At 42.3% G+C, this 27,962-nt stretch overlaps 1 protein-coding gene across 4 annotated transcripts in view; it reads right to left on the reverse strand.

Moving 5' to 3' along the window:
- The window catches only part of Fam193a (family with sequence similarity 193, member A), a 126,345-nt gene that overhangs the window by 25,239 nt on the left and 73,144 nt on the right, over positions 1-27,962 (reverse strand). For all 4 annotated transcript variants that reach the window (XM_063273154.1, NM_001427458.1, XM_223536.10 and 1 more), the window contains 8 exons: positions 24,927-25,004; positions 24,042-24,154; positions 23,685-23,927; positions 20,851-21,004; positions 20,551-20,730; positions 16,310-16,561; positions 2,582-2,780; positions 1,396-1,686 (listed from right to left, as the gene is read on the reverse strand). In XM_063273154.1, the coding sequence (XP_063129224.1) occupies positions 1,396-1,686; positions 2,582-2,780; positions 16,310-16,561; positions 20,551-20,730; positions 20,851-21,004; positions 23,685-23,927; positions 24,042-24,154; positions 24,927-25,004 (1,510 nt within the window). The remainder of the gene's footprint in view (positions 1-1,395; positions 1,687-2,581; positions 2,781-16,309; positions 16,562-20,550; positions 20,731-20,850; positions 21,005-23,684; positions 23,928-24,041; positions 24,155-24,926; positions 25,005-27,962) is intronic.

The raw sequence follows: 27,962 nt of genomic DNA on the forward strand, positions 1-27,962 counted from the left end.
TCTTACCACAACTAGGTGAATCACTTCAGAATGGAATCTATCCATCAAGTTAAGCTGGGTGAAGATTAATGCTCTTTGTTCCATTTGAAATCTGCCAGGTTGATGGCCCCCAGCCTTCTTTCTGAGGGGTTCACATAGTTGCCCCATAATGGATCAGCCTCCATGGAACTGTAACGTTTGCCAAACTGATATCCAGTGTTCTTAATATTCCCTGAAGGAGAACTGGAGATGTAGCTCAATGATAGCATGTTTGTGAAGCAAGTGTGAGGAACTGGCTGATACTCTAGTGGGTGCATGTGCACTCGCGCTCTCTCTCTCTCTCTCTCTCTCACACACACACACACACACACACACACACACACACACAGATGGGGGGTGTATCTATTTAATACTATAGTACAAGCACAAGCCTTAGAAGGCTAAAGCAAGAGGATTGCTATGGTTTGAGGCCAGCCTAGACTTAACATACAGAGAACCTATCTCATCTCTCACCTCCCCCAAATACAAGAAAGATCCTTTTGATGAAATCATGGAGGAGATGGGCCTGTGGGCATGCCTAAAGAGGATTATTCTGGTCATTCAAATTAACATGCGAAGGCCTATCTTAATTGTGAGTGAGCAGTTTTCTGGATACCTGTAAACCTGGACTGTACACTCTGAAGACACTGAGCTGAGCATCTGCATGCATTCACTGCTCTCTGCTTCCTGTGAGTGGATGCACTGTGACCAGCGCGTCACTGATTTCCCTGGCAGAATGGATATAACCTCTTCTTTCTTAGGTTGCTTTTTTCAGGGTATTTTGTCACAACAAGAAGAAAAGTAACAAAAATAGTCCCCGATTAGGCTGGTGATTGAAGCACAGTAATTTTCTTTCTACGCTTCTCTATGCATCTGTGTAAAGAGGAGTTTGTCAACATCCCAGGAATTCCTGACAGTGAGGAGAACAATCATGATTCTTTCTGATGTTCAAACTGCCTCAACTTGGGTTGATGAGGTACTACCTGGCTTCCATGGCCTGAGGCATTTGTCCCAAGTCTCTATAAACATTTCCTTGCTTTGAGGCCCCTTCTAATAGTCAATGAGTGAATAGTGTAAATGTTAGCAGGTTAGTCTTATTGGCTCACACAAATTCTCTTTTGCTCAGCAGCAGCTGTGCCCAGAAAGCCATGATCTATGCCCATCACAGAAAACAGGCTGGAGACAAGACAAGGACCTCAGCCACCCAAGGGTATTTATTTTGATGGAAACTAAAATCCCACCCAAAATCAACAGGGTATGTTCTTGTGCACAAGCACCTTCAGGGTTTGTTTCATTTCCACCTCTAGAAAGGCTGAATAGTAACAACATGGGTGTGTTGTTAGAAGTGAGAGGCTGTTAGGCTCTCAGGGTTCTTACCTATGGAAGGCGGCCTTCTGGATGACACCTTGAACTGACTGCTGCTAGACTGCACCGTGGTGGCTGTGCATGACACAGAGGATGTGGCTGAGGAGGTAGCCATGGCAACTGTGTTTGCCATGGCAACTTCATTTGCTTCCATAAAAGCATCTTGGAAATTATACAAACACTTCTTTTTTGCAGCATTTTTCTTTTCTTTGATATCTGAAACTGCAGGAGCCTCATTGCTGGGTGGAGGTGGAAGGGCTTCAGGTCTTGTTTCTGAGAGCACTGGCCCTAATATATCACTTCCTTTAGAGAAGAATGGGAAAATTAATGCTTCTAGGAGAAACAGCAATTAGCAAAATCCCCTAAAGAACATGCTAACACTAGGGCTGCTACTGAAACCAGAACTTCTCTGGGATGATGCTTTCATTCCGTAGAAGGTTTATTGAGCACCTATTATGTGCCAATTCCTGTGCTAGGTGCGTCTTAGTATCAGTGAATGCCTTGAAACCCGTTCTTGATGTTGGAAATATTATTCCCATCCTAAAGATGAAGAAACTGAGGCTCAGAAAGGTTAAGCAACATGTCTAAGGTCACACAGCTAGAAATCCCTTCAAGCATAGATCAGGAATATCAGGACTAGCTTCTGTTCTGAGCATACTCAAGGTTGGGAGGGGAGTGACTGACCAGGGGCTCTGGCCATCTCAAGATAGAGAGGTGTGGGTGTCAGCCCTTCCCAGATGCCTCTGGACCTAAGACTGAAGTTGTAGCTGAGCCTCAGCAACTGAGCCAGCTGGGGAGAAGGTGCTTATTAGAGGGGACAGAGCCCTTTAGGGTCAATACAGAAATCAGCAAATAGGAACTTGAACCACAGCATTCAGGTGGATGTGTCAATATCTCCCTGCCTCCACGCACTGAGCTGATCTCGGGTAGTCACCATTATTTGAGAACTACAGGCCAGACACAGACCCTTGAGACTAGATCCTCTCTGGCTGGGCAGCATCACATGGCTCACTGTGCTGGCAGAGAGCATGGAGCCAGTGTTAGCTCTGTTAATCAATGCAGTGGACCCATCAGAACAAATGTGGAAGGGTGCGTGGGATGCCAGGCCCCAGGGCCTCCCACTGGGGAATGCCATGATGACAATCTTACTTGGCTCAGGATATTTAAAACCTTAAGAAAATTTTAATGAATTCCTTACCAGAAATTGTATCTGGCAAGAAAGTGCCAGGGTTCCAGTTCTTATCATTCATCATTTCTGATTCCCAAAGACTTATAAATTTAGAACTATTCCAGTCTGGAGTGTTCCCAAAACAGCTCGGGTAAATATGGTCTTGAAGAGATGCATTGAATGCCTGAGGCTTATTTGTGTGACTCTGAACAGGTGCTGGCGGTAAAGCCTACAAAAAAAAAGTTCTAATCACATATCAAATTAATATTCTGTATACCTGTGTAGTTCAACTACAGACAGACGAATTGTGACTGAAACCTTCCCACAAGCTGATGTCCATGGGGAGCACATTTCATAAATGCTGGAGTGGAGGTTTACCTAGGTAGGCTGCACGTGTAGGTCAACCTTTAACCAAAGGTTCCTGATGCCTTCAGACAACTCAGCCACTCCTAACATTCCTGTCTAGTCATACATGTAAGAGCTGTTCTGTGGCTTGGTCTCCTCAGACATGTACTGATCAACACTGTAAAGTCATTTAGAGGTACTGATAACAATGGTAAGTAAGGCCTTTAACCCTCAACTCTTAGACCTGTGCAAAGAACAGCATAGATCTCAAGAGCTAGAGAGGTTCTGGTTGTGCTCTGAACCTGGGGGTGCTGACTTATTCCTGTTTCCAGGGAGTAAGTCATTCCAATCTCATCAGCAAACTGGCCTGAGCCCTGAGAAAGGTCCTGAGAAGCCAGGGAAGGGGAGTGGGATACATTCCCGGGGCCAGTCAGCAATACATATTAACTGAGTGCCAAGTTGCTGGCAGCTCCCTGCACTCACCTGGGTTTCCTAGAGCCCTCCATGGTTGACACCGAACAAAGCCCTGGAAGGGCTATGCCGTCCACACAGGTGCACTGCTGTGCTGGCTTGGATATTAGGATCTGGCCTTGATACGAACCAGTCCTTTCCTCACAGCAGCCTAAGTGATTTTTATTTAGAATGCTGAGGAAGCTTTCTGCTACTTTTGAGATAAAAATCGAAGTCCTTCCACACTCCATGACATCCTAGGGAAATAAAGACCACCTCTTCCTGCTCAACAAGCCTGGGCACACAGATCTTCCTTTCTGGTTTCCACCTTTCCAACCTATTTTCCTTCCTCACTTGCTCACCTGTGTCTAAGCTCTGGAACTTCTTCATGTACACTCATTCCCAAGACTCAGCCCAGATGCCACTGTCCCAGAAAAGCTGACACTGTTTTGCTCTGGATCCAATCCAGGACCAAGGTGAGTCCCCCACTTAACACCTTGGAATCTAGTCTCTTCCTCCACCTGCAGCAGTAGAATGCAAGATTGACTTGTAGCCTGGGATTTTGATGTCTGCCTTCTCCTAAATCAAAGTTACTTCATAAGAAAATGGGGCGTTAAGAAGATGGTCCTGGCCCTGGCTGGTGATGGTGATAACATGCTTTTAATCTCAGAACTTGTCAATCAGGGGCAGGCAGATCTCTGAGTTCGAGGCCAGCCAGGTCTACAGAGTCCCAGAACAGCCAAGACTACATACACAAACCCTGTCTTGAAAAACTAAAAACGAAAACCAAAAGAGTCCTGGCCCTCGACCCTAGCTCTGGACAATGCTGTGTAGCTCTGTCAAGTACTGCTGAAATGAGTGAGTGGACTATGTCCTGGGTGAGCCACAGACCTGGCATTAGAAGAATGCCTGGTGATCCCATTTTTTGGTGATGCACACGATCAGTGAATTCTGTAGATTCAAGTGTGAGGACTTCAGGGGGGATTTCCAATTGCACCAAGGGATGGTTAGATGGAGGAAGGGGGAGGATAGAGAAGAGATGAGGAATTGAGGGGTGTGAACAGTAGAGGCTACAGCAGAGGCAACTGTGTGGTTACTATCCTGAAGAGGCAAAGGGGCCACATTGAGGGTGCCAAGCCAGAAGAAGACAATCATCTGATCAGTTTAGTAGAAGGTCAGCCGAGACACATAGTGATGGTCAGCAAGGCAAGGGTGCACTGAAACTGCCAGTTAGGTGATGAGAGATGATGGTATAATGGAGTGAAAACAGTGAGGAAAGGAGGGAGCTGTGTGTGAACCTGGAAGTCATCCTTGGCTCCATTGTGATAGCATAGTTAATGAGAGCTAAACAGAAACTACAAATCAATCCCAGCCTCCCTTTTAGTAGCTGTGTGACCTCAGGCATATCACTCAACCTTCTGTGATTCAGTTTTTTCATCTGAAATCTGGAAATAGCTACCCCAAAAGTTTTGGTGAGTGAGTATACTGCCTGGCCTGCAAGAAGCATTTGCTGTGGGCAAAGATGGCTATCTAGTACTAAGACTATGCCAAACCCCACCAGCTAGACCCATTCTAACATTCAAAGAGCTGGGCAGTGACTCCACCCAGTCCATTGGCACAACACACAACATCCTCTAACCTGAAAGGCTCTGGGAGACAGGAGAAGGGGAGACAGACAAGCAGAACAAATGCTGGAGACAAAGTGTTCTAGACAGAGGTGATGGGGATGGGCCACTCAAAAGCAATGGTCTCAGCAAGCTGTTTTGGCATGGGAGCCCGAGGAAGCAAAAAGCAAGGAAAATAATGAAACTACATTTTAATAGATACTTGGTTCCACAAAGTAATAAAAAGCTCGGAGGGACCTTGTTGAGATTCGCTGGTAAGAATAGGTAATTTAGGGTTGGGGATTTAGCTCAGTGGTAGAGCACTTGCCTAGCAAGCACAAGGCCCTGGGTTCGGTCCCCAACTCCGGGGGGGAAGGGGCGGGGGGGGGGGAAGAATAGGTAATTTAGGATCCTTTGGCTAAGGGACAGAAACACCTGCCAGTGTACATCAGCACACTTGCTAGTCCAGAATGTGAGGTGAGATTTGAGCAGAAGCACCTCTGGGGATCTGAGCTACTTGAAGAGCAGCCTGAGATTCTTTTTGGACACAGCTGTGCACTTGCCTGGCTTCCCCTTTGGTCCCTCACCTTTATCACACTCATGTCTAGACCCTTGGTCACTCTTTCCAGTGCCCTCTACTTTGTGATGATCTTTGTGCTCCATTCAGACCTGTTCTCTGTTACTTTCCTACCCTATATTTAGCCATAAGTTACCTGAGTCATGACAAGGTATCCTTTGTTGTGGCTCAGGGGATGGAACCAAGAGCCTTGTGCAAGTGTTTTACCACTGAGTCACACCACCAGGCTTGCCATAACATTTCGTATTTTATTCTGATGATGTTTTGCCTTCTCTTTTGAAAACACTGACTGGATTAACTGAGCTGGGTGCTCCTAAAATGTAGCACAGGGCCTGGCACATACTGGGTGCTCAATAAATGACTGCTGAAAATAGCTTAGTTCAGAAGACTTAAGGGGTCCAACAGCCATGCTCTTACATATTTTACTTACATGCTTCTTCAGAAGCCCACCCACACAAATAGCAGGCCCAGTTGTAAAGACTGAAGGCAAAAAAGTGAGGGAACAGATAACAAGAAAAGCTGTTTTTTAATGATTTTGTGCATTTTTGTGCACTGATGACCTTAGCAGCAACAGTGTTCCTTCTGAGAAAAGCTCAGAGGTCTAATAAGTGGACCATCATGAGCTATGCTTTGTAAGCGGATCAGTGACTCCACAAACTCACAAAGCTTCATAACAGTAATTTTGAATTGTTTTCCACTTTATGGCAAAAAGTAACTCCTAAGAAAGAAAATTCCTTCTGTTAAGTAAAAATTCTGATGAGGGTACAAACAAAATAACCTTCATAAAACTGCATCCCTTTTGGGTGGATGATCCAGTCTTCCCTACCTACACCAGCTCAGATACCAAGACTGAGAGAAGGTGGCGTGCCAAGACAAATAGAGATGAAACCATTAAATGAAATCACGTGCACTGTACAGTCCAGACCAACAGAAATTCCAGTCAAAGACAAAGTTAACACAAATATTTTTTAGTTTGGTTTTTCTGAGTTTTTTTTTTTTTTAATACCTCCCAGCGATGGTAAAGAGGTAACAAGACCTTAGTATTGGCATCACGCTTCTGAGACTATAAGCCTTATTTAGTGAGAAAATAAGCCCTAACCCTAACATGAAACACACAGAGATCATCATAACAAAACCCCCATCATGAGCCAGTTTCCACACTGGATCTCCCCACAACGCCTAATCTGAATTGGAAAGAAAACAATTAAAACAGGTCTCTTAGAATATGCATACATGGAAACAACAGAGTTAAGTATATTTAGGATACTGCAAGAAAACCCCACATATTTAGAATTGTGCAATCAGTAAGTTAATCCTTCAAAAGTGAAGGAGAACTGGGCAGCTGCACACTCTAACTGCAGCGCTCCTGCAGACAGAGGCAGGCGGATCTGAGACTTAGACAACCTAAGTCTACAGAGTTCCAGGACAGTCAGGGATACACAGAGAAACTCCATCTTGAGAAAAAAACAAAACAACAAACAAAAAAAAAGTAAAGGAGAAATAAAAATTTCAAAACCCTAAGGAATTCACCTATGATAGACTGGCCCTCTGACTGTCTGAAATTAAATGACTCTCTTCAGGCAGAAAAAAAAAAGTATATGGGTCACATGGTTGGGTCCACAGACAGAAAGATCACAAATAAAAGCAAAATAAAATATTTTCTCATATTCCTACCTCAGGTGAAGGCAACTGTCTGGGAGATCAACTCATGTACCAAAAGCTATGGGAAAAGGTGGAGAAAGGAGGAGGCATTTTCTAGAAGCCACTTGGGCTACACGTCAAAGGCCTGACAGTTTGATCTCAAGGGGAATCTAGTTGATATGCACCGTGAATCCAGGGTACCAGCAAGAGGAGTAAGATGTAAGTATGACTGATAAAGCGTAAGGCATTGAAAAGTGCAAAGTATAGTTAAACAGAAGCCTTGAAGATGAATATAAAGAACCTCACCATTGATAATAATCTAAATATATCAAAAATCACTCCTGTCAATATATTTCATAAAAATAGAAAAATGATACGAAAATATCAATATAAATAGAAGTACAAGGTCTAAGAAACTCAACTATACTGATCTAAAACACCCGTTTCAAAAAATTTACTTCTATTTCTTTTAATTATGTGTTTGTGGGGGTGGGGGTGAGTGATGATGGGCGTACAAAAGGCAGAAGCACTGGATACCCCAAAGCCGAGGCTGCAGGTTGTTAAGTTACGTGCTGTGAACTGAGCTTGGGCCCTTTGGACAAGCACATGCTCTCACCCCTGAGCCACAGACATCTAAAAGTGAACACACAGATCTGTCAGGAGGGCTCAGCTCGAGGGAGGGGATGTAGGCTTATAGACAGGAAACCGGGAAGGGGAATAACATTTGAAATGTAAGTAAAGAAATATATCAAATAAAATTTTTTTTAAAAACTTAAAAAAAGAAAAAGGATGGCTCAGCTCATTAATTTTGTGAGCTAAATTCTAATTGCTGGGACCCATATGGCAAAAAACAGGATGGGCTTCATTAATTTCTCCTGACTACCACACAAGTGCCATCACACTAATCCCCCACCTACCCAGGAAATGAATGTTTGAGAAAAATACTTGAATGAGGAAGAAACCAATGGATGAAAGATACAAGAAAAAAAGTATGAGATGCAGAGAAAGCAAGAGTAAAGGAGGAAATTTACATTAGAGCAGCAACACATTTTGAGTTTGTGACATATCCAGGAAATACAAACTTTTGTCTAAATAATAATCATCATAATAATTAGGGTTGTAATAAATGACACAGAAAAGAAATTGAATAAAAAAGATCATGGAGTAGAGGGATAGCTCAGTGGGTAGAAGCCCTTGCTTTTTTTTTTTTTTTTTTTTTTTGCAAAAGGTATGAGTTTGATCCTACCACCAATATTGGGCATCTTACAACTTTAACTCGAGTCTCAAGGTAATCAATAACATTTTCTTTTAACTTTGTGCACATGTGAGCCACCATCAAAAGCCACAAAAGGGCACCGCCTTTTCCAGCCTGCAGTTTCAAGCAGTCGTGAGCGGCATAACATGGGCACTGTGAACCAAACTTGGGTCCTCTGGAAAAACAAGCAGCACTCTCCCACAAAGAGAGACAGAAAGCGAGAGATCGTTCTTTGTAAAGACTGACAAAATGGAGAAACTTTTATTAAGACTAAAACAAACAGGCTGGAGAGATAGCTCAGTGGTTAAGAGCACCCACTGCTCTTCCAGAGGTCCTGAGTTCAATTCCCAGCAACCACATGGTGGCTCACAACCATCTGTAATGGGATCTGATGCCCTCTTCTGGTGTCTGAAGACAGCTACAGTGTACTTATGTATAATAAATGAATAAATCTTAAAAAAAAAAAAGACTAAAACAAACAAAAACCAAACCAAACCAAACCAACCAAAAAACAAGACTCAAATTACCCAACTCATAAATGTCAGTGGAAACAGTTACTGACAGAATTTTAGGTGGGTACGTCCAGGGTTACAGATAGAACTTAAGTGAAGTGCTTACTTAGCATGCAAGCATTAGGCTCTAGGGAGTTGAGAGGTACATTTCTACCAACTCTATTCAAATACAGTATTAGTAACCAGTGCCAGGGTACTTAGCTGGGGGAAAGGAAGAAAAGAATTGTTTAGATTATACAATTTTATAGGAAAACCCAAAAAACTTCAGATGTAACCAAAACCAAAAATGGTTAGAGCTAATAAATGAATTTCAACCCCACACTAAGATAGGTTAACATTAAAAAAACAAACAAAACAAATTACAATTTTATGCACCAATACAATCAGAAAATAACACAAAAAGAATAGAATATTTATGAATTAACCAAAGAAGTGGGAGGACAAATAAGTACAGACGTTAAACTGTGACCATCAAAGATTACTGCTAACATGTTACATTGCCATGTCTTCTGTCACAATATCAATGATTTTTTTTTTCAAAGTAGAAAAGGAATCATCTTAAACTCACAAAGAATATTAGAGTCCATAACTGTGATAGTCTGAGTAAGAATGGCCCCCAGCCCTGCAGCTTGCCTGGGGAGCACAGTCGAGCTGACCCTGGTTGGGGAGTTTCAGGTGAATCAGCTCTTAGAGAACTAGTTCCTGCATCTTACCTGGGCAGCACAATAGAGCTGGCTCTGATAGCATGGGCACAGGTAAGTCTGTCCCAAGGGTGTGAGAGCAGGAGCGCCGGCTCTGTCCCTCATCAACTGCAGCATTGGATAAACCAATCAGGATAGTGCTGGAGAACTAACTCACCCTGGTAGTGTGAGTGAGAGAGAACTGGGAAGCTCATCAGCTCTGCTACCACCACCACCCGCATGCCCAGATTAACAACTACTCCATCTATCAACTCCTAAGTGAGTGAAGGGGCCAGTTGTACAGATCCAAAGCTACAGGATCTCCACGGCATAGGGCAACAACAGGATATCTGAGAGGCATCCCAGAGAGGATCCAGTATTGATAGGATAGCAGAAGCAAGAGGCTTGGAACCAGACCAGTGACTCACTGCTATGAACACTGCAAAGAAGGGGACAATAGGGTATACACTGTCGCTACAGCTTCCACAATGATGTCCTGTTGTAACACCAGGTTTTTCCACCCACTCCCCAGTTCCCAAATAACGACTTGGAGGCCTTTTTATGTACACTGCCTATGGCCTTAAATAAGAGCTTATTTCTAGACTAGCTTGTAACTCATATGTCCTGTTTGCTCTGTGTCTGCCACATGGCTAGCCACCTCCCCTCAGTTTCATACATGCAACTTCCTCAGAGTCCGAGGGGAATATCCCACCTCTGACTGTCTCCCAGAGTTCCAGTCTCTTTATCAGAACTCCTACCTGCTATTTCCCACCTTTTGCTAATACAGTGGGACTCATTGTGACAGAGTATAGCTTCTACAATGAGAATTATTTTCCCTTGGGGGTTGGGGAGTTGCAACGCCTCAGAGGATGGGAAGATGAGTTGGTCTGGGGTTGTGTGATACGAAATTCACAAAGAATCAATACAAATTCACAAAAATACAAAGTTTAAAAAAAAAAAAAGAATGGCCCCTGTAGTAACAATTCTGGAATTTTGGTTTCTTTAAAAAGCACAGAAATAAAATAAAGTGCTATCTATTTAATTCTAGTTGTGGTGCTATGGGGTTGCTTCAGACTGTCTGCAGCAGCTGACTATGATCTGTCTCATGCTCTAGCAGAGGCATGGTTTGCCAGCTGTAGATAGTTTCTATAACTGTGTGATAATTGGAATTCTGGGAACTCCTCAGAGGGAGTATAACTCTCGAGCTCCGAGAGGCTGGATGGGTAGTTGTTGCTCATTCAGGGTATTTGCTTATAGCTTGTTAGTAGTCATACTCAAAGAAAAAACAAAAGGAAAAAAATTAGATTTAGGGATCCCCTCCCCTAATTTTTCCTTCTTTCTCTAGCGAGTGATGGCCATGAAATGGGGTGGGGCAGTGGAGGGGAGAGGTAAAGGATAGGAAAAAGAAGAACCCACAACAGCAAAGACCGGCTATAGGCCCCCATAGGCTCATATATTTGGATGCTTAGTCATCAAGGAGTAGTAGCAGTATTTGAAGAGAATAGGTGTGGCCTTGTTGAAGAAGGTATGGCACTAGGGGTGGACTTCGAGTCTTTAAAAGCCTATGCCAAAACCAGTGTCTGACTCTGACTTGGGGTTAGGATTTAGCTCTCAGCAATTGCTAAATTGCTAAATCCAGCACTGTGTGTGCTGCTATAGAACGTGCCTGATAAGAAACTGGTCCTCTGACCAGTTAAATGCTTGCTTTGGTCTCTTCCCAGCAATAGAACAGTGCCTAAGACAATAATCAAAACTATCTTGAAAGAAAACAAAACTGTACACTTGTATAAAATGCATGGCAAAGCCCCAGTCATGAGCCTGTGGCACTGACAGTCAAAATAGACAGGCAGGACAGTAGCACAGAAAGGAGGAGGAAAGGAAAAGGCATGTAACCCCACATATCCTGCTTAGCAGGAAGATCCTAAGTCAGTGTCACATGACCTCACAGCTGTCAGATGGTCACTATTAAAGTAAATAAAGTAACAGGCTGTATGGATAATCTCTTGTGTACTATGAAGAAGCATCATCTGTCATTAAAAAGCTGATGTTAAAAAGTTGATGGCCTATTAGCAAAAGACAGGAAATAGCAGGTGGGAGTTCTGATAAAGAGACTGGAACTCTGGGAGACAGGCAGAGGTGGGATATTTCCCTGGGACTCTGAGGAAATTGCATGTATGAAACTGAGGGGAGGTGGCTAGCCATGTGGCAGACACAGAACAAACAGGACATATGAGTTACAAGCTAGTCTAGAAATAAGCTCTTATTTAAGGCCATAGGCAGTGTACATAAATAGACCTCCAAGTCGTTATTTGGGAACTGGGGAGTGGGTGGAAAAACCTGGGGTTAGCATAGGTGTTGGTGAAATGTGGAGGAAGAATTCTTCTGCACAGTAGACAACAGGTAAGGCTGCAAAGTGGCACAGTTTAGGAGGAAAAGAGCATGGCAGTATAGGTACCACACAGTCCAACTATTATAGTACATTCTCAGAAGAATCAAAAGCAGAGTCTTAAATTCTTGTTCATCCATCCATGTTCAGAAATATTTGTTCCAATAGTCAAAAAGTAGAAACAAATCTTGACATGCAAAAGTAGAACAGACCAAAAAGATATCAGATCAAGTAAAAAAACAAAAATAAAAACAAGGGTACACATGAACCTAACAATGAAATATACAAGTATGTGAAGCAAAAGAAGAGAAGACTGCAAAAGGAAATAAATGAATTTTCTATCATAGTTGGGAGTCTCCAATCCCTTTTATTAAAAATGGATGAATCAAGCAGGCAAGGATGATGAAACAAACACCAGCGAATGGGTACACTGCCTTCTACAGATTACCCAACAACCAGTCTTCTCTAGCTCATAGGGAATATTCACCGTTCAGTTTGACATGGGGTCTCTCTTGTAGTCCTCTCTCCTAAAGCTCACTATGTAGTACAGGCTGGCCTCAAACTCACAGAGGTCCCCCTGCCTCTGCTGGGATTAAATGTGTGGGCCACCATACCCAGCAAGTATTCACTTCTGGACTATAAACAGTCTTATAAATTCAAGAGTAGCAAACAGGTCTCGAAGGTGTATAGACTAGCACTCTATACGGCAATGCTGTTTTACTAGATTGTGTTTGTGGTGCTGGCAATTAAACTGGGACCTGGTACAGCTAGGCAAGACACCTAAATCTTATTTTCCTTTGATATTTCACTGCAGTATTTTTCTTGTTGTCTCTTTAAACTTTTACATAACTCATATCTATCTTAACAAATAAATATATCATTGGTACAGAATCTTAATTTCCTTAAATTTAAAGAAATTAAATATTTATAGTATTCATACTAAAACATTTAATGCATGAAATGTTTAGCCACAATGTTCTGGGTGTAAATTAAAACAAAAATTAAAACCGTGACAATATTACAAGTAACAACTATGACTTCACCACTCCAAACAAAGCAGCAAAAGATAGAGGCATCGGGTGGCCCAAAAACCTCAGTGTGAGGAATTGTCCTCTACACATGGCACCTACCCTTTGATTTTTGGCTATACTGAGACACCACACTTTAACACTTCCCGAGAAACCTCCAAGGAAACTGGAGACAAGTTTATACCGTTCTAGAACAGCGTGAGCATGTCCTGTTTCTAGAGGATCCTTCTACTAGTACTCTGTGGGGCTGTAGCATACTGTGCATTTAAACAGTAAATCCGTAACATTCAAGTATATCTGCTTAACTCAAATGACACAAACCAATTCTATAAGGCCCCATAAGAGAAAACACAAGCTTGTTTAAAGACGTCAGTATATTTATACCAAATATACATGAAGTGTTTATCAACCGCTATACTTCCCCTTCCATTGTGCATCGGTGTCCTGAATGCCAGAAAGCATTGAGATATAGCCACAGCCTACTTAACACCATTTTATTTTCCACAATAAAAAAGGCCTTCAATAGATGTATTTAAAATAGATCAGTGTGGGGCTGGAGAAAGGGCTCAGTGATTATGAGTGCTGGCTGTTCTTAAAAAGAACCTGGATACGAGTCCCAGCACCCCAACACTGCAGCTCCCAGCTGCTTGTAACCCCAGTTCCAGAGGATCCAACACTACCTCTTCTGGCCTCTACAGGCAACAGGCACACTTGTGATTCACAGATAGGTATGCAGTCAAAACAATCACACATAAAATAAAAAAGGTAAAAAAAAAATAAAAATGGATCAGTGTATAGTTATAATATCAAAAAGCAATGCTATTGAAATGCAGCTTAGGGCTGGGGATTTAGCTCAGTGGTAGAGCACTTACCTAGGAAGCGCAAGGCCCTGGGTTCGGTCCCCAGCTCCGAAAAAAAAAAAAAAAAAAAAAAAAAAAGAAATGCAGCTTAATTATAAATTTTTAGGTTTCAGGCTGGAGAGATGGCTCAGTGGTTAAGAGCACTGACTGCTCTTCCAGAGGTCCTGAGTTCAAATGCCAGCAACTACATGGTGGCTCACAACCATCTGTAATGAGATCTGATGATCTCTTCTGATGTGTCTGAAGACAGCTACAGTGTACAGTGTATTTATTATATATAATAATTTTATAATAAATCTTTAAAGAATAAATTTTCGAGTTTCTAGAAGACCTTCACCATGTGTAGCTAGAGCTCTGTATTTGCCTTCCTACACATGAACCTTTTGCATTTTACCTATGGCCTATGTTTAACAGAACTAATGGAATGGGTATCAGATATAAAAATGGTACTAAAAAGGTTTTTCTTCTTTTACCCTTTTATATGAGACCTCTAACTTCCTTAAAAAAGGCCAGGGTTGGGGGCTAGAGAGATGGCACACCTTCTTCTAACTACCATGGACATCAGGCACACACAAATATTCCTAAACATAAGATAAAAATAAACAAATCTTTTAAAAGGTAGTTATGCTGGAGACATGACTCAGTGGTTAAGAGCACTGACTGCTCTTCCAGAGGTTCAGGTTTGAGTCCTAAAACCCACATTCTGACTCAAACATTTATAAACTCCAGTTCCAAGGTCTGAGAACGGATTCTGGCCTCGATGGCCACACATACACACACATACACACACATACACACACATACACACACATACACACACACACACACACACACACACACACACACACACACACAGACAAAATATCCATATATAAAATAAAAATAAAAGGAGGAGGGAAAAAGTCAAAGTAAAGAAAACAAATAGTAGGGGTTGAGGATTTAGCTCAATGGTAGAGCGCTTGCCTAGCAAGCGCAAGGCCCTGGGTTCAGTCCTCAGCTCCAAAAAAAAAAAAAGAAAGAAAACAAACAGTAAACAGCTAATAAGGGTATTCCCAGTAGACTTGGGGAACATTAATTTGACTACTTTCTTGGGATACTTTTTAAAAATAATTCTTCAATAGTTTCAATAAGCAAAAAATATATAATAGACATTCCTTAATCTTTTCTCAGAATTAGATAAAAAGCTCTATCTAGAAAAAAAAATAAGAAGTTGACAAAAGTTTATACACTCACCCAGAGGAAAGAAAGGTGTAAGTCATAAAACCCACAAACACAGCCTGGCTATGACTAAAACATTTTGTTAATAAAGACACTGTTACATATTCATACAGGTTGATACCAAGTCTAACAAAACCCAAGCATAGGTTTGGGGAGCTTCTGAGTAAAACTGAATGTGAACCTTATTTAAGTGTGGTACTAATTTACCTCATGTGTCCTCCCCAATTAACACATAGGGAACCTGTTTACCACATATCACATCATAGAGTAAACCCAGAAAACCAGGCCCTTTTCATGTCATGGTCTCTGTCCCACTTGAGAACTGCTCTGTTAAACAAACAAACAGTTAGGGAGAGTTGTGACTAATTAGTGCCAACTTGTAAATAACAAGACCTCAGTCAGCACTATGGTGAGCCAACGGTGCAAGTGCAAGGCAGACCAAGAGGCAAAGCAGCCGAAGGCACCTGGAGTGAAGTGGCTGAAGACGGTGCACACCAGTAATCCTAGTAGTGGGGACAGAGGCAGGAGGATCACTGTATGTTAGCCTGGTCTACAAAGAATTTCAGGCCAAATTCTCTAAATTTATCTTGAATGTCTAAAATGTTAAGTATATACATGGTTTTGGTTTTTGCTTTTAAGGAGAAACTCAAAAACTGACCACTTTCTAGGATGCTTTTCCTAAGTGGGCTCTTTGCAAGCTGGATTTATAAGGACCCTCTTTTCTCCCCTCTAGCTATACTGCCGTGGCCGCAGAGAATAGGATTTCTTTGCATTGTATACTGCACTTTTCTTCAGGCTTGCATATTTTGACAAAGCCCTAGTTTTCAAACTAAGGATGCCCAGAAAACACCGAGGATTCCTGCTACTTGGCACATAATTTATCTGCCATGCTAAGGCAAGAGTCAGGATATGTGTAGAAATACAAACTTCTGTCACGAGTTCAACCTGTTAGCAGTGTCACCTGAGAATCTTCCAGTTCTACTGAGTAAGGCATGATTGATTGTTTACCTACACACTGTAAAGGTTCAACATTACAAGAATTTGCCAGACTACAGCCAAAGCACATGGCTGCAGCCCATCCAATCAGGAGCAGATACTGCTCTGCACATGGGTCAGCATACCCACCCCTGTCTGCTAAAGTAACTGCTCTTGTCAGAATTCAGTCATGAGGAACCTTCCAGGCCCTTCCTGCCCTGGCTTACCTTACTGTGTGTGAAGGGGGGTGCTGGATACAAGGTGGGATGGATGAGCGGTCGTGGCAAGTGTGGAACAGTATGCAAGGGCACATGTCCGTGGATGTGGGGGTACAGGTGAAGCGCAGGATGTGTTGGTTTTTCTGGGCTCAGGAACTGATGGCCAGGAGGCAGGGCTCCAGCAGTCATTGCTGATGCTGGTAGCCCAGAAGCTTCTTGTTTACAAACGTGGCATTCACAAGTGTTTGGTGTTTGTTCTGCCTAAAAGGACAGAAAAAGAAGTACTTGTAAAATGTAGAACAAAGAATGGCATAAATTAAGCTGCAGTCAGTCAGATAATACAGAACAAACACAAAGATACAGGCTTGAGATGACCAGAGCCCTCACTGGAGAAGGTATGCATGCAGAGCTGGTAATGAGGAAGGTATGCAGAGGGGAGAGCTAGGCCTCACTTTTCCATATGGGTATTTGCAGAGGCAGCAGACCCTGATTAGGGACTCAAGTGAACAGCAATAAAAGGCCCCACAAAGATAATAGAAGGATGAAGCTATGGGGAAAACGGGACCAAGGAAAACAAGATCACTGAGTGGCTGGTGTCTGCTGGGGTCGTTCAATCAGCAGCTGCAATAAAACCTCCACCATGAAATGTATACAGGATGCTAGCTGGTCAGAATGAAAAGACCAGTGATACCTCTTAGCAAAACAAATGTGAAACTGAACACAGATGACAAAGGTAATGCTTCAGGATCTAGAACTCAGCCAAAGAAATACTAGAAAGTCTTTAAGATAGGCAGAACTTCAGAGAAGAACAGGAAGAATCTAGACTTCCTGCCAAGGCCTTTCCTTGTCCTAGCTCTCGTGCAGGAAGCAGAATGCAGAGGCATAGAGTAGAGAAGCCCTGCTCAGTGTTCAATGGCTGAGGAGCCTATTTAACAGGGGCTGGGCTGCTCCTCCCCAGACCGCCCTTCCCTGTATACTCCAGCCACGTTGGCTCCCAGCCAGCTCAGCTGCCCTTTACTTCCTGACTCTTCCATCTGCCTTCTCTACTCATGGCCCAGCTCAGCCATGTCCACCTGGATTTCCCAGATGGCCTCTGGTTATGCCCTCCCATACATCTACAATAAACTTCCTCCTCCACCACCTAGAACAGCCATGTCCTTCCCTTTTACTTCTTTTTTTCATTAAGCAGACTCAGTGGGAATGGACAGTGAGGGGAATGGAACAGAAACACATTAAGAAGACTCTGGTAATGAGGCAAGTGTGCAGTGCTCCTCCAGCTCCACAGCTCAGCGGTTGACTGGGAGGACACGGTGTACACAGAGGCAGGACCTCATAGCACAAAGAAAGAAGCCAAAGTTCACTGGAGTATAAGCTGAGCAAAAAAATGTTTCCCAATCTACACACAGCTGTGTTGGGACACAGGAATCTTCAGAATAATAAGTGAACCAATAAAGCAAGTAGCCAGGCTAAAAATAAAAAGGAGCAAACAAAACATAAAACTGAAAAAAATATGAACAGAGAGAGCAGAAGCCATACACTGAGAATGATATGGATACAGCATCTAAGAGCAATAAAGTAATGATCGAAGAGAACAAAAACCAGATCCCCCGAAAAAACAAACAAACTAGCAACCCTAAGGACAAAGTCAGAATTCGAAGTTGTTCATTGATCTAAACCATTCTGAGGGGGTGAGGGTGTAAAAAACTACAGTCAGTGGACAGTGGTTCTTGGCTCACCTGTCAGATTAGTACACAAAGATGTCTAAGCAGTTCTTACAGTTTGTTCAGAGAATTAAAGAAAATGTTAAAAAAATTTAATATAAAGAGAAAGGAAAAAGTACATAAATTCTAACAGAGACTGAAGATGACAGAAAGAATCTGTGAACTTCAGTAAGGTATAGAAACTACTCTTTTGAGATATAAACAAATGGAAGGATTAATAAAAAGAAAAAGACCAATAGACAGACGTAAGCCTGATTTTTCAACACGGAAAAATGTGACCTTTCAAATAAAATGGTTTTGAGTCTAACCTTACACCATAAAAAATACTGAGCCAAATGGATCATAACATCAGAGGTAAAGTTATGAAACTAAAAGAAAATTGTTTTATTTAATACATTAATAAATAAATGCGGGCTGAAGAGATGGGTCAGTGGTTAAGAGCACTGACTGCTCTTCCAGAGGTCCTGAGTTCAAATCCCAGCAACCACATGGTGGCTCACAACCATCTGTAATGGGATCTGATGCCCTCTTCTGGTGTGTCTGAAGACAGCTACAGTGTACTCACATACATGAAAAATAAATATTTAAAAATAAATAAATAAATAAATAAATAAATAAATGCATTAAAACAAAAACCTATGCTTTACAAAAGATACCATAAGAGGCTGTGGTAAAATATAATATAAATATAATATAAATATTAGCAATTGTAAGGACTAGGGCTCATACTCCAGTGTTCAGTGGTGGCAGACAATTCAATACAGTAAGATACTTCACGGACATGAGAAAATAGTACAAACTAGGACTTGCATCCAGTATATAAAGAACTATTGAAATACAGTAACAAGACAGAAAGCAAACAGTCCTTAAGTACATAAAAGGCAACCAAAAGGCTTTATCATTATTAATATCAGCAAAACTTCAAAACTACGTTGTGACTCTTTTGAGGGCCCTGGGTGATCATTCTGACCTAGTACTCTTTGCCAGATCAATGCTATGATCACATTTGCTTATGAACAGAATGTCAGACATATAAGGCAACTCACTGAATAGCTTGAAATGGTCAAAAGAAACAAACAATTCAAGTGCTGGCTAACAGAGTTAAAAAAAACAAACAAACAAAAAATCAGCAGCTCCATAGGAGGAGAAGAGAACATCAGTTAGGACCAATGTACTTACCTAAAAATCTGAAGCCTTAGAGGAATAGGAAGGACAAGACTGAATGCAGCTACAGCTCAGTGGCAGGGAACTTGCCAACAAAGAGTGAGGCCCAAAATGCAAACCCTTATACTTCAATGAATAAAGTTAAAGAACTTCTCAAACTTAGTCTAAGATTCTCAGTCAAGATTCTAAATTATTTAGAGCCAGGAGTGTACTACATATCTATAATTCCAGCATTTGGGCGGTAAAGGCAATAGGATCAGGACTTTAAGGCCAGTCTTAGCTACACATACCTTGTTGTAAACAAATAAAACCTAAAACAAACATAATAATAATAATAATAATAATAATAATAATAATAATAATAATACCAAAAAAAGCAAACTTATTTAAAAAAACAAACAATCCCCCAACCTCCAGAGGTAACTGAGCAGTTAAAAGCATATACCACTGTCACAGAGGACATGATTCTAGTTCCTAATGGCCATCTCCAGTGACTCACATGTGCCTCTAACGCCAGCTCCACAGGATCAGATCTTACTGCCCTCCCTGGTGACCTGTACTCATGTGCACATGCCCACACAAAAATGCTTTTAAAAATAACTTTTAAAAATTAAAGTTACAAAAATGAAGAGAATCTAGAAGCACATGCTTGAGAGACATCTGTTAAGTAAAAAAGCAAGGCAGCCATTTCTCTAAGACAAGGACAGTCTTAGTGTGTCTGCATGGGCACATGATGAACCTGCTCATCTACTGGGCCTAGGAGCTCAAGCTGCGCAGATGATGAGACACACGTAGGTGAGTAGATGGTGTTAAGATTTCCCAATTTATCCCTTTTGGTATCACATTTATTATTTTAATCACGTACTTAATTACCAATTATGATAATTAATGAAGCACCTGACCTTCATTTGCTCTCCCTTTCATTTAAATATTGTCTACTGAACAAATGAAATTCTGAAGCTGGATATGTGGAATATAAACCTGTGACCCCAGCACTTGAGAAGTTTAGGTAGGAAGATCATGGGTTCAAGGCCAAACAAGAGTAAAAACTGTCTCCAACACAAATGTTGAAACCTGTCGTATACTTCTACAGAACAAATTTCAGAAAAAGAAAGGGAGGAAGGAAAAAGGGAAAGAGGGAGGTAGGGAGGGAAGGACAGAAGGACGGAAATGAAGGAAGGAAACAAAAACATTTATTTCAGTAAACACAGGTTGCTATAAAACTAATGACAATTACAGATCTCAGGAAAAAAAAAGATTAAAATACGAGTTTTCATTTTATTAAAACAGTAATCTGCTTCAGTATACTTATAGAAAATTTATACCAAGAAAGAGACCTTTGGGGAAAGAAACAGAAGATCCTACCTGCTGAGCTGGGTAGGATGGAGGTGGAGTGTTCACTTTACTCTCCTCTGTCCTGGGGTTACCATTCCCTATGGCCTCCTCTTGTTTGGGAGCTCCTGGGGGCTCACCACTACTCTCAGCATCAGCTTCTTCATCATCAGCTTCTGAAGAACTACGGCTGGTGCTGCTTACCTGAGGGGACTTAAGAGGTGGCATTTTATAGCTTCAGTTTTCAAAACAGTGATGTGAATAAAGGGTAGACACCACCAACCACTTCTTTACTGACACCCACACCTCCTCGTAAAAAAGCCACACTCATACCTCATCTTTCAGGGCCATGTTTTCCCCACCACCATTCAGTTCGCTGTGGATTCCATTCATGTTGGCCACCACATTGGTATCATCATAGTTGGTCAACGGATAAATGTCAGCAAACTTAGCTGACAATGGTGCGACATCTTCATCATCACTACAACTGAGGCAAGCAGAGACGGTCACCATGAGGCCCTTCGATTGGGGAGGACAGTGAGGAGCACCCCCCACTGAGCACGACATCTCCTCTAAGGTCATGGGTCTGCTCACGAAGAGTGTTCAGTGTCACTCACACTACTTAACACCTCTTAGTCACCTGAACACAAAGAAAAGCCTGGATGAGTAACATCTGTGACATGGAGGATGGGAAAGAATGTCCCACATAGAAATTCTGAGAAAACCACAAAAAACTTAAGACGAATCAGTATTACACTTTCATTTGGTCTGAAAAGTCCTAAAGTAAAAATGCCATCCCCAAGAAAATATAATTTTTATTAAAATGTTAAGGTACAGCGAGCAACTTCAGGTCTTCAGTGTTTTATTTTACAGACATCAAATTGTCAGAAAATATCCAGCTGACCAAACTCCAAGTGTTACTAAGTAACAACACAGTAATTATGCTTGTTCCACTCAAGTCAGTTATAACAATCCACTTCATCAATGTAAGGAGAAAATGACATGTTCACTAAAAAATGAAAACCAAAACTTAAGCCGAAACTTCTGGATTTAGCCTATGGAGGCCACTTTAAAATGTGACCTCCTAATACATGAGAGAACTGACATGTCCAACCCAGTATTAGCTAAAACTTGCACCAATCTCTCTTCTATCCCGGCATATGATGATCTCCAGAACATAAAAATCCTAGGTAAAAATTCCCTTAGGTCTGACTCCTAAGAAAAGGCCTAGCATTACCAAGCTCATTGTATTCTCCTTTTTGTTTTGTTTTGTGAGGGGTCTTTCTACATAGCTCTGGTTGTCCTGGAACTCACTATATAGACCAGGCATTGAGTTCACAGAAATCCACCTGCCTCTGCCTCCTGAGTCTTGATGCACTATACCGAAACCTAGAGCTCACCAATAGAAGAAAAAAGCACCCACCAGCAAGGGAGTGTGTGTCTTGGCCAACACAGCATTCTTCAGTGTTATCACTACCATAGTGTTACCAATGGGGAACTGATTTTGAAATGAAGTGACCAATTCATACCTGGCACACATGGCAGCTGAAGGCTTCTCTACCCCAGGAAGACCCAGACTGCACTGCAATGACTAAAATGATGCTGCCATTTCATCTGTTTAGAAAACAGCACCATGAACGACAATGCACACTAAGGGTCACATGGCTTTTCAAGTCACAGAGGTTGATTTCTTGGAAGACACTTATCACAAGTTGTTGGGGCCTAGAGTATTAAGGGACATGAGCTGCCCAGACCAGTGGTGAGCAGTTCCACCCAGGCAGAAGACTCCTATAGCCCATGCTCCACTACTATCACCCATCAGAGCCCTCAATTGATGTCAGCAGTTATGACAGTAAGTGGGATAGTCTGATACATTTGCATTTACTTCAATTTTCAATGGATTCATCTGCCTGGTAAACTTCTATATGCCTGCCTCAGTCAGAAGCTGTATAACAGCTAGAGAAAAAAAAAAAAATCCTCAAAATGCCTATAGCCTGAGAGCACACGCAACAGAACTTTGATCAGTGAAGAGTCAAGCATTGACCTAAACCCAGGCCTTTAGAATTATTTTTGGATTTGGAGTTGAGGAAAAGACTCAGTGGTAGTCATTGAGCTTGTATGAATCCCTGAATTCTATTCCCAGTACCATAAAAATTGAGACCTGAAAGATAAGGAAAAACTTTCAAAGAGGAAAACATAAGTAGCACCATGACAAAACCAAATGAAATGTGTGATGAGCATCTCCGTCAGTTGGAAGAAATCTGAAGATCAAGTGCAGCCAGATACAGTCAGCAATCTCTCCACATAAATACCTCTGCAGGGCTAGTGATGGCTGCATTTTCAACTGACTTCACTTAAGAAACTACATACAGGGGAGACTGGAAGGGCTGGGGACAACACATGGGATGGAAAGAGACGGGGATGGGAGGGAGGGAAAAAAGAAACCACACACACAGCCCAGTGTGGCGGAATATGCACTCAGAAGGCAGAGGCAGGTGGATCTCTAGGTTGAGGCTAGTCTGGTCTAGAATGAGTTCCAGGACAGCCAGGATTACTTTTAAAAAACCCTGTCTTGAAAAAAACAAACGGGGGGGGGGGTGAGGAAGAGGAGGAGGAAGAGGAGGAGGAAGAGGAAGAAGCAGCAGCAATAGCAGCAGCAGCGCTATACATCCATGTGCAAATTAGCGTATGAAGCCTGTGCAAGCAACAGGGTCAGAAATGAGTTTTCAGCCACTTTGCTAATATGAAATGCACTTCTTTACAAAATGTGGGAATACAGAAAACACAAACTCAATTGCTTGCTAAAGTGATCTTCTGAGTTCTTAGCAAGACATGGAACGAGCATGAACACTGGGCTGACAATGAAGCGGATGAGCAGCCACTGGCCACCTCAGACAGAATGAGAAGATGAGCCAGAGCTGCCAAGACACTTCCCTGCATACCAACTGGCAATTAGAAAGTCACTGGTTTCTTTTCTCAGGTTAAGAAAGCAGCATCAGTTTGGGTTTACGAATTTCATGTTTTAACAGGTGCTTAACACACTGAAAAGTCTTTTTTTTCTTTTTTATAAAAAGTGCTGTAATGGTGATTGTATTTCTGTAGACTGATTCCTCATTATTTCTCATTATTGGATAAATTTTTGAAACTATTATAAAGTCACAACTTACAAAGTTGGTGCAGAGCCATTGTCTGTGAGGATGAGTCTGGGATGTTGCTGAATTGTGATGGGAGAGCTGGAACCTGACCCTGAGCTTGCTGATGACACACTAGGTGGGCGCATCTCAGACAGATAGTCGGGAGCAGAATCCACTTGGAGTGGTAGCTGGTGAATGTGGATGTCATCAGTGACGGGGGTGTCCATGATACCACAAGTGAGGATGTGTGAGAGGCTGCAGTCATCACAAGCACATCTGATCAAGAATTAAGGACAGTTACCAAGAAAGCCAACTCTGAAGGTTGGGTTCAAACCTTTGCTTTTATTAGTGCAGGGTGAAGGCCAGTAGCACCCAGACAGCCCAGCTCACCTTCGCCTGTAGTTGCAGTTGGGGCAGTCCGGCATGCTCAACCGAGATGACAACATGTGCCTCCTGGTATCTGTGAAGTTGTTCTCGCCAGTAACCACTTTCTTATTAGTTAACTAGAGGAAATTTATCAAACAATGGCTTAAATTTGCAAGATACTTCTCCCATTTTAACTATAACAGTAACCATTTACAAACCAAGAGGCCCACTTTTTGCAGATGGACAAAATTAAAAACAAGACCCTGGAATCTGCAGGCAGGGTTAGCCAAATGGGCAAAACATCAGGAGTCCTCTTGATGTTCTGGTCTCTACCAGACACATACCACGCACAATTCTGCAGACAACCAGAGGTAGGTCTGCTGTAGACACCAAGTTTACTCAGCCTGCTCTGAGTGTTCAGTACTCGTCAGACACTTCTCCACTGGAGAAGACTGGACCTGAGAGCTGCATAGAAGTAACACCCAAACTCAACTGACAAGTAGGCATCCAGATTTCAAAGGGGAAAGGCCCAACTGGCTGGGCCTATTTGCACACTCAGGCAAAGTAGCCTCTGTCTCATCCCATTGTTGAGAGGGAGCTCAACTGCAATCTGATGCAATTGGCTAACTGGCACCGACAAGAAGTTCAGGGAATATGGATCCTTGTACCAGTTCTCAAAATTCCTATCAAGATTATTCTTTTCAAACAAGTATATGGAAGACTAAGAAACAGGTATATGCAATCAGTTTCTGTGAAAGTTAAACTCACTATGTCTGATGACTTTCACACTGGCAGGAGATGCCAATGGTCTTCATTGGTGTCCTGTAACATTGAGCATTGAGCCCACCTTTATACTAAGATGATACTTGCTCTGGACAGTCACTTACACGTCTCTCCTGTCAATCTTACCTGCTCTTCAATTAATCTCCTTTGCTTAAAAATCTCCCAGTCTTCTGTCAACATGCGCTGTTTGGTTTTCATTGTCATCTAGAAAGGAGACATTAAAACATACATAGAGGGGCTGGGGATTTAGCTCAGTGGTAGAGCGCTTACCTAGGAAGCGCAAGGCCCTGGGTTCGGTCCCCAGCTCCGAAAAAAAAGAACCCCCCAAAAAAAAAAAAATACATAGAAACAAAAAAAAACTTAGTAACAACTACACAGAACATTCCCAAGGGAGATTCTTTTAAATGATAAAATCAAAAAAGGAGTGCAATACAAAACAATGAACTGTATACAAAACAATGTGCGACCACATTTCAGTCTCCTGCCTGACACTTAAGAATATTATCATAAGTCCTGTCCTCACAAGGAAAACCTCAGGAGCTCCTGACCTCAGAGATCAGGGTACATTCTGTGCAGAAGAAAGTAAATGCTTGCTCTCCTGTACTTGACAGGTCACAAGCCTGGTTGGGGACTCCTGGAGCTGGTTTGATTCACCCATGTGTAAGACCTTCCTAGTCCTGAGAACACTAGCCCTAATTACCCTTCATCTATATGTGATGTCAACAATAACAAAAACATAAAATAAATTAAAGGTAAAAAAATGAAGTATAAAACAATGCAATCTGAGAAGAACCTGAGAGAGACAAATGAAGGAACCAACCTCAAATGTCTGCTAACCCTCTTTGGCACATTTCCCCATTCTAAGAATTAAGGCATTCACATACCCCTTTCTCGAAAATCCCAAAAGCAGGATCTGCAGCAGCTTCTCAGTCAGAACTGAGACAGCTAACTAGAATGTGAGGCTCAAAGCAGACACCAGCTGCTGTTTTATGTTTTATGGGCACTGTTGCAAGCAACTTTACTATGCCCTCTAAAGAAAGTTCTGGGTGTTGCCCATGCTTGTCTGAAGTACAGAGTGCCTACAACACACTGGATTCCTTCTACCACTGTCCAGTAGACTGTGAAAGGCAAACCCAGATTAGTATACGTGGTAACCCTTTATAGGTAACGGGAGTCATCCTATGTGGTCTTAGCATTAGCACACATGGCTACAGCAGAACTTTCCTGTGACACACTGTATGCTCAGGGGTCTTTTAAGTTTAGAGCCCCTCTGTAGTTGGGAACCTTAGCTGACTTGGATGGGCACAGAAGCAAGCTCTTCTAATTTTGCTATCAATTCAGTGGTGCTTTGTATACCTCTGGCTCCGCATCCCCTTTCTATGTATCATTCACCGTGATGACAAGAGTTAGCCAGGTATAGTCCTCTCTTTTTAAAATGTATTGTTTTATATGTATGAGTGTTTTGCCAGCATGTATGTCTGTGTACCACATGCATGCTTGGTGCCCACAAACATCAGAGAGTGTGTTGGACTGCCTGAAACTGGAGTTATAAATGGCTATAAGTTGTCAATGTGGATAATGGGAATTGAACCTGGGTCCTCTGAAAAAGCAGCCAATGCTGTTAACTACTGAGACATCCTCCAGCTACCTACAATCATTAACAGGGAATGTTTTTACAAGTTCTTGACTGTCTACACGAGGTCCATATGCTGAAGACTTGTTCCTCAACAAAGTAACACTGGAAAGTAAAGGGACCTTACAAGAGGTGGCTTCCAGAAGAACTTAGGTCACTGGGGCATAACCAAGAAATGCACATTAGACCTCCAAACCCTTTCTCTCTGGAGCACTAACTAAGGACTTCCTCCATCATGACCTCCAGCTGTGTGCTATGCCGCCACAAAAACACAGCAAAGTCAAGAGAATCATAGACTGCAGCCACCGCCCTTTCAGTTGGTTACTCAAGCCACAGGGCACTCAGGAGGCAGAGGGAAAGGATCACAGGTTTACAGCTAGCTAGAGTGTGGAGGAGACCTGTGACAAGTGACACACTGCTGTATTCTCTTACAGTGATGGGCAACTGGGGAGTATCTTTTTGCTTCACTGTTTCATACTACTAATGACCCAGATCCTAACTACTTCTGACTTTGGTGCCCTCAATAAACAGTCATGTTCAGATGCCATGAACGTTCTCTGCAGAGTTCACACTGTTCACAGTGCATTACAGTCTGCTTTTTCAAAACTACATATAAAAAACGCAAAACTTTATGAGTCTGTAAAAATGTAGAAAAGTTCATGTAAACTTAAATATCATTTATGTGACTCTCTCATTGTCACAGTAAAAAGTTGACCCTGGAGTCAACTGCCAAGGACCTCTACAGAATCCTGGGAGACAGATCCCAGACAGAAATTAGCTTCTATTCTGGCCCCTCCCACTCCAGGACCCAGATCTGTTTGCTGCAAAAACAGCACGGTTCAGAAAGCAGACTGTTAAACACACGGGGCTCAGAGGGAAGATAGCTATTGGCTCCTTTTCTGTGGCTACCTCTGCACAACTGAGCTGCTAGCTAGCTGCAGGATCAGGAACTGACTCTTGAGGCTGTAGGGGGAGAGCTGTAAGTGAGGGCTCACTCATACCACACTTGTCAGCCTGGCCATTCTCACACTCCTCCCCTCCCAATCCATAGGTAGACCTTGCAGCTAACTAACCAGTTAGAGTGTCAGTCTCCCAAACTGCAATCTACTGTTCAGCTCAAGAAGAGCCAAGCTCCTCGCTCAGCTGGCTCAGCTGGAGAGTACATCTGTCTATAAGGCCAAACAAAAAGATAATTTAGGGCCACGCCCACGAGAAAGATAATATAGAGCAACAAGTGGTTCCCAGCAGGGAGGGTACTGCACAAGTAGTAACTATGCAGAGGCCAAGGTCACATTACAACAGAATCATAAGTCTCTAGGGGCCTCTAGCTCTCTGACAATCTCATAAGATAAATAGCAGTGAACGCAATATGCTGACAAAAAAGTGGAACTAGTCTAGTGACACCATGATGGCCAAAGTCATTAACAGGGAGAGCTTTCACAAGTTCTGAACAAGAAATCCTCTTCCCAACAACTCAGCAGCAGGGAGGAAAAATAAAGGACTCAACCAGTATCTAAATGGCATAATGA

Source organism: Rattus norvegicus, chromosome 14, assembly GCF_036323735.1.
Source record: "Rattus norvegicus strain BN/NHsdMcwi chromosome 14, GRCr8, whole genome shotgun sequence".
Lineage (NCBI taxonomy): Eukaryota > Metazoa > Chordata > Mammalia > Rodentia > Muridae > Rattus > Rattus norvegicus.